This window comes from Larimichthys crocea, chromosome XVIII (assembly GCF_000972845.2).
Source record: "Larimichthys crocea isolate SSNF chromosome XVIII, L_crocea_2.0, whole genome shotgun sequence".
NCBI classification, from domain to species: Eukaryota; Metazoa; Chordata; class Actinopteri; family Sciaenidae; genus Larimichthys; species Larimichthys crocea.
In genome coordinates, this window is record NC_040028.1 from 3,871,455 (window position 1) to 3,882,732 (window position 11,278).

Genomic DNA, 11,278 nt, shown 5'->3' on the forward strand with positions numbered 1-11,278 from the left:
GCTAGTGAGATCCGGTCCTTGTAGCAGTTGAGCATTGAGAGATGTCGGCTGGAAAGTGGCTGCACAGTCAAAAACCACACGGATTTTCCCTTTCTGAAGATGATAAACACCATGATGTGGAATGTACCACAGTCTCCCATCACTACGTGTCAGCTCACCTGAAGGTACTTTCTCTGCGTATCTCTTGGAGACCATGTCATTCATAAAATCTGTGTACTGTTGTTGAAATGAGTCTCTTTTGAACCTCCTCTTTAGGTTTATGGCACGCTGCTCTGCAATCTTCCGGTTATTCGGCATGTTCACACAACGTTTCCTCAGAGGCAATGCAACCTGGTAATGGCCATCTACAAGCCTGGCTGAATCCTGGACCAGCTTCATGAACCTTTGATCATCTCTTGACTGACCAGGTTGTTCATCATGACCGCACTCTGGGAAATCTGTTCTGAACTGCTGCTGCCAGAGCTCCTCCAAGTTCAGGACCGAGATTCTGTTAACAGTTACACCATCCATTCCTTCACCGCTGGCTCCTCCTAGTGGTCCATTAACAATCCAACCCAGAATAGTCTTAATGGCATAGGGTCCCTCGTCCACACTACGGATGACCTGTAGTGGTTCCAGTGCCTTCGGTACATTTGTTCCAATCAGCAGCTCAATTTCGGAGTCAATCTCAGGTAAGTGAACATCTCCCAAATGAGGCCACCTCTGAAGATCCTTTTGGCATGGAATATTTCCCCTATGAACTGGCATACACTCCTGAGTGTAGGTATTGGGCAAATCACAGTATGTCTCCCCGTCTAAGCCAGCCACCTCCAGTCCTGCAATCACAGTGCTATTAACAACCTTCTCTTGACCCATTGTCCGTAATAGAATTCGCGTCCTTTTCCCTGCGAGGTTGAGCTTGTTCATGAGGTTAACTGTGCAGAAAACAGCCGTGCTACCCTGATCCAAGAAGGCATAAGTAACCACTGTGTGATTACTTTTCTTTGATTTAATCTGTACTGGCACTATGGGAAGCTTGCAGTCATGATTACCAGCCCCAGTAAGCCCACTGGATACCAGAGCACAGCCCACTGCAGTGCCTGGTTCTCCCTCTGTCACTGGATCCCTTTCCTTTGAGTGGATGTGAAGCATTGTGGGGTGTTTCAAACTGCACACTTTGCATGAGAGACGCTTTCGGCAATCCTTGCTGATGTGTCCTATACACAAACAGCCAAAGCACACTCCCTTCTCCCTTAAAAAGGCGATCTTCTCAGTTTGAGCCCTTTTTTCCCCCAATCGAGGGCAAAACTCCAAAGCGTGTCCACCCTCACAAAACAGACAGACTTTCTTGTCTGATGAGATTGTGTCTGGTCTCCTTCCCTTCGTCAGTGTGTTATTGTTTTCTACAGTAGACACAGTTGTAGCAAAACTACTTCCTTTTGGCCTAGATCTAGGTTTTTAGCCGGTTCGATTCATGCCTCTGTTTAATGCCGGTGATGCATCCTGAATGTCCCCAAACACTGGGTCTGTTAGAATCCTTGCTTGCCTTTCAATGAAATGAACAATATCATTAAATGTAGCCCTTTGGTTACGCCTCTCTTGTATTTCACAAGCAGTTGTCCTCCATCGATCCCTTAACTTGTAAGGCAGCTTCTTTATTATTGTCAGCATATTAGCAGGCATATCCATTTCAAACATGTACTGCACTTCGTTCATTGCATTCGAACAGCTTTTGCGAAATAAGCTGAAGTCTTGGAGCGCCTTAACATCCTCTGCTTTAATCGGGGCCCATGACAACGCCTTGTCCATATAGGCTCCTGCAACTCTTTGTTCATCCCCAAAACGTTCCTGTAGTAGGATTTTAACCTGAGCATAGCCCCTATCTGGGTCCATATGCTGGCAGCTTCTTACAAGATCCCTTGGGCGACCTCTGGTGAATTGCTTGAGGAAGTACAGGCAATCACTATAACTTTCAGATTTCCTTTCAACACAGTTTTCAAAGGCTCTCATAAACGTATGAAACTGCAATGGATCACCATCAAAGACCTGAATGTCTCTTTTGGGCAAGGATGAACGTTGCTGCTGCTGTACCAGCAGTGTTGTTATTTCATTCTGTCTTTTCATGATATCAAGAACATTGTTTTGCTCCCCATTGCCTACTGAACCTTCAGTGTTGAAAATGGTTTCATGTTGCATATGATGATTATGAGCACTAGGCTGAAGACTGGACTCAGGTAGGTGGTGCTTTAAAGCAGGAGGCTGAAAGTGAGCAGCATGGGTCAGTTTTGATTGTTGTTTAACTGTTTCCAGCCTCTGTGGAATGAAAGGAGCAGCTTCAATATTGAACTTTGTTTTTCCTTGTCCGTTCTTAAGGTAAGAATTCATTGCATTGGATTGGTCTGTTACAGTGTTTTTTGAACCAGATATGCTAGCAGCCCTTAGCACATTCACTTTAGCCAAGTGTGCAGCAATTTCTTCATCCAACTTGAGCCTCTCTTTACGTTTCCGTATTTGCTGCTCTTCCTCCTCAAGTGCATGTTTATCCTGTAACAGTTTTTGCCGTGCCATCAATGCAGCTAAATCAGCCTCTGCCATAATGCGAGCAGAGGAGGTGCTTGATACAGAGGACCTTTTACCACTTCCAGAGCTTTTTCCACTTGCAGCACTTTGTGCATATCTTCTGCTTTGCACATTTGATATGCTATCACTTGGTGTTACATCGTCCTTTAAACCTTCATGAAGTGTGATGGAGCCTGTTTCCTGTGCTGCTGCCTGTGAGGCATCGTCCATTTGAAAGTGACACACATCCTTTGTTGCTGCAACCAAATCTTGTCCAACAGGATTGGGACCATGTTCCTTTTCATCCAACCATCGACTCACATCCTTCTTGAATGCATTGCTGTACTTTTCAATACTTAGAACCAATCATTCTGTTTACCTTTTTCATCCTCAGGTAACAGCGGAATTATTGTTTGATGCAGGTTAACAGCAGTGTCAAGAAGCTGGATAAGAGTATGCAACTGTGATTTCAACTCTTGTGCATTTTCATTTCGTTTCATAAGCTCTTTCATCACAGGTATTAAGCGTTTTATTTTATTCACATGCATTTTACGTTCATTTTGCAGACTTTCAAGTTTACTTGCCCAGGCTTTTGCAGTAAGTTTGACCTTTCGTTTAGCATCCACTGCTTCAGACCCATTGTTTTCCACTCGTTCATTTATTTCACTCATACTGCCTTCTAAAGCTCAGCAACTTAGTGATTTGCGCAGTGAATCAACAATACACCCAGCATAGATTTCATTTAATTAGTTTCTTCACAGATCGCTTATTTCACATCCATAAGTATTCCAAAACGCCACAGATAATCACTCTCAACGAGCAGGACAACGTGTCTCAGCGGACTTTCACAAACAAGCGCTCCCCAGTAGACGCGCTCAATCCAACATACACAGCATGAATGAATGCGAGTGACACAGGCCTACCGGTCCGAAGTCCGCGATGCGAGTGCGTTGCAATTATGCACCATGTGGCGTGATCCGTGTGTCCATATATGCCGTTTGGGTGGAGTTTTTTGTTGACAAAGTTGTGGTGACTCCAAACGAAAAGCGAAGTCACTGAGAGTCTAAGTGAGGGAGCATTGTACTGCTGACTCGCTACACAAACAACGAAGCCATCTCCGTATTTTTTGATTGTGTCCGTATTTATTTCCAGAAAAAAAGACATCCACAGTACTCAGAAAATCCAACTGCACTTACACAAGGCTGCGTAATTATGTAATATAATATGTGTAATATCGCAATATATAATGTAACGGTGGAGGTTATTAATGTGGTCTGTAGTAAAACTTCAAAGTTTTGAAGGTGGACTACAAAACACGCATCTTATATTTCTCCCTGTGCATTCTTGTTGTGTTGTTCCATGTAGAATAAACGTAGACAACCTAGTGAAATGAAGTGTTTGTCACATTGAGAATGGTTGCTTACACTAACCCTACTGTCCACTCATATATAAGCATATTACCAAGTTATAGCAAAATATGTGGAACGCTTAATAAGCAACTGTAACTTACATGGTGATCTGCAGGGATGCTGGACATCTGTCACAGTTTAAGGAGAAGGTCAAGTCTAATGGCAAACATAGTAGGTGGTGTGTGATATTCAGCTTTTTATATATTCATTTAAAATGCCTAAGATAACTTAAAGCCTATGTAGTTATTAACAGCTATTTACAGCAATTTGAGAATATCTTTCACTACAGCAAAGCAAACAGCGAAACTTGAACACCACTGTATGTCAAAGCCCTAAACTGCAAGCCATCATGGGTGGTGTTTCTGTTTCTACTGTTGTTTAACCATATTTAACACCTCAGTTGTGACTTCCTATAACAAGGGATCGAAACCAACAGCGTATCATTTCCACCTGCTCTCGTCTGTGTTGCAGAGGAACTGGTAACCTTAGCTATGGAGGAAATCTATGTCAATGTTGAGTCTGTCTGTGAAAAATCTGTCAAACCAAATCAGACAGGTAAGAATATTCAAGCAGACGGAAAGGCCAATTCAGCAAGGAGATTTCATGGAGTCGTCATTTGCCTGGGGCTGCTGATTATTTGTCTGCTGGCTGGACTCATTGGCCTCAGTGTCTACTGTGAGTCTAAACCACATTCAGAAATCTAAGTATTGATTTTAACCATAACTTTCCTCATGTTTTCTTAAACAATTTTAGTTAGATTTTTTGTTGTTCTGCTGTCCTTTTGTTATGCTCTTATTGTCTCCTTAGTGTATTGGTGCGGTTGAAAAATGGAGACATTCTGTTGTTACTGAGCACAGTGGATGAAACTGTGATAAGTATGCCTACATTAAGAAGGATTTTAAAATGCATGGAGCTGTACAGGAGGAAAAATCAGTTCGAGCCACTTCTACCCCGTTTGCCCGAGACCAAGTGATTACATTACAACATGAAACTTTTCATGTAACCTATTAACAATATGAATTATCATGTTATAACAACAAATTATGCATGTATGTTTCACACTGGGGTGGCATTTGGCATTGGGCGTTGGTTAGCACTGTGCCTCACAGCAAGAAGGTTCCTTGTTCAACCTCAGCTGGGGCCTTTCTGTGCAGAGGTTACATGTTCTCCCTCTGTCTGCACTCAAAAAAAATAATGTTTGGCCACTTATGCATTTCAATAACATAGAAAATTTCCGTCCATTTGAATTACATAGTTTTAATATAAATAAACTCACAAACTTAATGTGAAGCAAGTAATAAGATTTATGTAATAGTACTAATAAACTCAAAATGACTGCATTCATTTTTTGCTGTTTGGTTTGGGCAAACAAATAGGCTTTATTAATATTGAATGCATAAACCTGGTTACTACTACACTACGGTGTAGTGGAATCACATTGAGTTTATTATAAGTCCTGCATTTTGGCCTTTTTTTTTCCAGTGTGTGTGGGTTCTTACCTGGTACTCCAGCTTCCTCCCACAGTCCAAAGGCATGCAAGACATGCACCTAGTTAACTTAATAGTTTAACTGGTGACTTTAAATTGCCCATAGATGTGAGTGTCAGTGTGAATGCTTGTCTCTAAGTGCCCTGCAATAAGCTGGCGACTTGTCCAGGGTGTACCCCATCTTGAGTAACTCTCGCCCAAAGTCAGCTGGGATAGGCTCCAGCTCAACCATTACCCTGATGAGGATAAGCAGTTACAGATAGTGGCTGAATGGAGAACTCACATTATAACATGATACTGATCATTTTTTTTATTTGTCTGGCGTGGTAACAATATGCTTCTGTAAGAAGATATGTAGCACCCAAGTGACACAGATATAGAAAGTGACACTTCAGTGTAGCTTCTCTTTTAATTTATTTATTGAGAAGCAGCAACAAATTGTATTCATGTACTGTACATGTATGGACCTCTGTGTTAAAAGAGAGTCATCACTCAAAAGACATGGCATATTACATAGTGTATAATGAGGAAGTAACATAGAAAAGAAGAAGAAGATGAAGAAGAAGAAGTAGGTCCAGTTAATAAATAATAATTATTTTTGGTGTTAACAAAAAAAAAAAAATAAGAGAACAGTTGAATCAAAAACAAGACAAAACTATATGTATCACATGGGATGTTGCATCTAATTATTTTGTATCTGATTCTGAGATCCTGTGGTCCTTTTTGGCTGAGAGAGCCATGAAAGCCACATATTTTAAAATGCCTTCCCATGAGAGCCATATAATATTTTTTAACACTGAATACAAATAAATGCGTGCATTTTTAAATAAGACCAACAATTTTAGAATGTAATAAGTCTCTAAATGTATTCTTTTTAATAACGTTGTTATACTGAAGCTAACCAATTAAAAAATAAAATACTTCTTAACATTAATGCGACTTCTGGTGCTGCATGGTCCCGATTGTGCACCGATCACCATAGCAACCGCTGTTTTGGATGTAGATGCACATGCGCACTCACGTACTGCTAAGTGAAATCTCCGGTCAGGGTGTCATGACCTGATTCATGATCTGGTTACAAGAAGGCAGGGCTTTTTAATCATAGCTGTGGATTTTAAAACTAAGTTTGCACATGGACTTTGTCAAACTTGTGAAACCTTCTAGTAATGAGACAATTGTGCATTCTATTTGTGTATTTTAAAATCTCCTTCCACTACTCTTTTTACTGTTACAGACTATAACTCCATACAGAGTTCAGATGCAGAACTCTCCAATATCAAAGCCGTACTGACTGAGCTTCTCCAGGCCAGTGAAAACAAGTCTGCTTCCCTGACTGAAGAGAAACGTCTGCTGAATTCTAGCCTCACTGAACTGGCTAAAGAGCTGAACAGGCTGAGTATGTGTGGGCAGTGCACAAAAACATTATGTCACATGCTAAAGACATGGCAGTCTATTGTCTAATTTCTGCAAAATGTATGCTGTGGAGCATTGTCTGCGATTCACACTAGTTTACACAGTAAAATGTTTAGCATCCTATGTGCCACATTTTGTAGAACACATATCTTGAACTACCAGGGTGTCATGACCTGATTCAAGATCTGGTTACAAGAAGGCAGGGCTATTTAATCATAACTGTGGATTTTAAAACTAAGTCTGCACATGGACTTTGTGAAACTTGTGAAACCTTCTAGTAATGAGACAGTTGTGCATTCTATTTGTCTATTTTAAAATCTCCTTCCACGACTCTTTTTACTTTGTTATCTTGATATTTGGTTAACTCAGGCTACCAACCTGTGCTTCAAAGCCACCGAGACAACAAAACCAAAGTTAAAAAGACAATAACCATTCTGTTTAACTTCAACTTTAAAGAGGGCTTTTAAAGTTTAGAAGTCTTTAAAAGGAAGTTAAACAGAAATGCTATTGTCTTTTTAACCACCGATTCCAAGGTATCATGTTGCCTTGCCTACATGTGACAAGTACATGTGTGTATGAAAGTGTAATACCAGCAGTTGAATAAAGAGCGTCAAAATCCTCACTAGGAAAGGTGGGGTGGATGGTATGATCTTTTCCTAAACCTAACCAAATAATTTATCTGGCATGTGTATTAAATACTTTCACATGATACTGGATTGAAAATTGTAAATCAAATGTATGCTAGATATCAAATGTGCACGTTTGTACCCCCGTACTGTGCATTGGCACCAAGTGTTGTTTTATTTTTTTTCTCATCTTTAAGTGTCATTGTTTCTTACAGGACATATTTGTCCTGCTGGATGGACCCAGTTCAGCTGTGCCTGTTATCTCCACTCCAATGATTCTGGTTCCTGGCAAAAGGCCAGAGATGATTGCAGAAAGAGAGGAGCAGATCTGGTGGTCATTGGCAGTACTGTGGAACAGGTACTGTGTGTGTGTATGCGTGTGATTTTGTAACCACTATCCACTATCTAGTTGTTGAGATATGTCAATAAAGATACAAAAAAATCAACCTCTTGGTTCTATGGGAAAGGTTTAGAGGATCGCTAAAGACAGCAGGATCAATCATCTGGGCACCATAAATGCCTGAACCAAATTTTGTACCAACCCTGTTCTGCTGTTGGCACAAGATGAAAAGGATCACCACCCAAGATGCTATAATGTATTATCAAGGGGCTTTAAATATCTATTGTAAATTAAATGGAAATCCATTTTAAAAAATTGACAAAACATTTCTTTACGTAAACAAAGCATCGTATTTAATCAATCAATATGGCTCAATTCACACTGTTTGTTTAACATATTGAATACAATATATTTACATATAATATTTTCAAAACTAATATAAACACTGTGACTCTCTGCTATCTTTATTGAACAGACCTTCATCTCTGGCTTCACTAAGGAAGGAACCATGGCTTGGATTGGTTTGACTGACGAAGTCAAAGAGGGCACCTGGAAATGGATTAATGGAAATTCAACTACCCTAAAGTAAGGCAGAAATGAGCTTTCCCTTGGTTGAATATAAACAAAAATACAAACACTGTTGGATGTCTATTAATGAAATGTATATACATTCTAGGCCTGCCTTGAAAATCATCAGAAACAGAAATAATACTATATTCATAATGAAATCATTGTGTAATCAGAACTATTGAATTGAAATTCACCTTCAGGGCAACATTTTTACTTAATATATACAGTATGTATGGCGCAATCAAACAACTCAACTTTACCCAGTGATACCACCAGATGGTGACGTGATCCTTTTAATCAGGCATCTATCTCCTATCTTCTGTCAAGAGGCAGTGGTCTTTTTATTTTATTGTGGGTTTTTTAAAGGTTAGCACATACAATATTTTTATACTTTGTATAATACTTTAGAGACATCACTGAACAGGATGGCTCAAAATCAAAATAGAAATTTCTGTTTAAACAGTTGTAATCTTTCCTGACCAGAACAACTGACATACATTGTTAAAATAGAAATGTAAAGCAGTTTCATTACACTCCTCAGTCACTTTGGTAGTTTAAAGGCTTTATTTGAAAAAAAAAGAAAAAAGAAACAGGATTTAGTTTTTGTGTTACTGTACAAATATAAAAACATCTAGAAAATATTGTTCCAGTAGTCCATAATGGTTTACCATGAAGATGAAACTTTACTGAAAATAAGAAACAATGCCAGACACGTGCCTGAAAATATAAAAAATAATAAGCAGCACATGCTGGAATCACAACACTCACATACAGTATCACCTTAGAAAGCTGCAAGGTGTAAGCAAATATTTGCCCAAGTGTAATAGTCAGTAAAATTGAGCTGTGTTCCTCTATGGTCATCAGCTGGTCATTAGCTTTGTTTGTGCCTACCTGCAGTGGCTGGAAACTACTATCATTCTCTCTACTTGTCACTATTTTATTTGATCCATTGTGAAAATATTGATTAAAATGCACAGGTACACATCCCAGGAGCACACTGACTCACATTGTTTATGTATTTGTAGCATCCCCTGGAGAATTGCTTGAATAATAGTGTCCATGTCAAACTAACAAAGTCATTATTGTCTTGTCTTTTGACCTGTTGTTAGGTTCTGGCGTAATCAACAGCCTGATAATGGTGGTGGACCTCAAATACAAGAAAACTGTGCCCATATTATAAGCAAAGTGAATGAGATCAATAACTGGAATGATTTGGGTTGTGATAAAAGTCTGACATGGATCTGCGAGCAATATATAATACAGCAATATTAGTATTTATGCAGAATTGTATGCCATATGGAACGAAACTTCATGCTCATCCATCTTCCATCCTTTCTGATAAATGTTCCTGTGTAAAAGTTTCTGCTCCAGCATTAGAATTGTCTTGTGTTATATGAAGGAGAAATCCAAGGCTGGAATTGAAACTGTTGTTGTGATCCCCAATTGTTCAAAGGTAGAGCTTAGAGGTTGCTCTTCTTTTTCTTTCTATTGCTCTGATGTGGGGTTTTTCCATGTCTTCTTTCTGATACAATAAGATGTTATGCTTTCAACAATGCTTCACGCAATAATAAGATGGGGAAAAAGAAAAGCTTTACAAGTGTTTTTTTTTTTGTTTTGTTTTTTATAGTTCAAGGAACATAAACCATGGGGTAAATTTGCAGTAGTTCTTAATGAAACAACACATAGCTGTTTTTAACAAGTAGGCTCTTTTTTGAAATGACAGATATGAAATATCAATAAAAAAAAATTTATTTAATCATTTTTTTACTAAGTGTGTGTGACTATTGATTTATATTTTGAATACCTTTAATTAGAGAAAAACAGACCTAGCAATCAATCTGGGAAGGTGATTTATGTACGGGGAAAGCTGACGTGGTAACAGGCCTTACATAAGAATTCTAGAATATGTATATTTTAATGTTATAAACATAAATAAAATGCTGTCAAGACTATCACTGATCACATATATAAAATTACTGGCGTCTCATTAGATTTGTTGATAACATTTGAATTAGGGATGCACAATATATCTGCATTAATATTGATGAGTAAAACTGGGCCGATATCAACAACCCTCTAGTTGCTGTTTGTGTATGTATGTCAGGAGAGAGAGGGAGAGGGGTTTGGGCATGTGACAGTGTCAGTGAGGCAAACGCAGCACAGGATTGTGCCCAAACCCCACCGAGCCCGTACACTTATTTCATTATTATTTCACCTCTGCTTCCAGTCTTTATGCCAAGCTAAGTTAAGCTAAGACTAACCACACTAGATTAGTCTACCACTGTTAGATCAGCAGAAGCAGCAGTGTCTTCAGCACAATAGGGAGAACTGTCTCAGATGCACGATTTGAACTTTGTAGTTTTACCACAGACTCACATTAATAACGTCGGCCATCGCATAATGACGTAGCCTAGTGTCTGTAAGTCAGTAAGCAGTCAGATTCTCTGAGCACTGCAGATGTTTCTTCCTAAATCCTTCTGAATTCTCCTTGACATCTTCCCTTGACCTCATGACGTTTTACATCAAGGTCAAAAAGTTTCCAAAGACACTACATCTACAACACTATGGAGCTAGATTAGGGTCAAAGGTTTTGTACTTGAAAACATAAAATCTGAAACTGAAATTTCAAGTTTTGATCTTGAATTTTGAAAAATACAGCAACATATTCAAAATAAAAATAAGTGTACACATCTTTTTTTTCCAGGTTAAATACAATTATGATCAACTCTGGTAATTCTTTTGAATAAATTAATTATTTTCATTTTTCACTTTCATATGTTTCTTTCAGTTGCATGTTTTATCTTTTCAGTTTCAGATCCTATTTTTTCAGTTTCAGACTTTTGACCCAAATCTAGCGTGGGGGGCGTGGCATCAACGGAGAGAGGTGTGGAATCA

The 11,278-nt window shown here is 39.0% G+C and overlaps 1 protein-coding gene across 1 annotated transcript; it reads left to right on the plus strand.

The window, feature by feature from the left end:
* Positions 1-4,322: 4,322 nt before the first annotated feature.
* LOC104928680 (CD209 antigen-like protein E) lies at positions 4,323-9,956 on the plus strand. The gene is made up of 5 exons (XM_019277064.2): positions 4,323-4,622; positions 6,669-6,830; positions 7,689-7,831; positions 8,289-8,398; positions 9,493-9,956. Exons 1-5 carry the CDS (start codon positions 4,439-4,441, stop codon positions 9,653-9,655), a joined length of 762 nt encoding a protein of 253 aa, XP_019132609.1. The 5' UTR covers positions 4,323-4,438; the 3' UTR covers positions 9,656-9,956.
* The last annotated feature ends 1,322 nt before the right edge of the window (positions 9,957-11,278 follow it).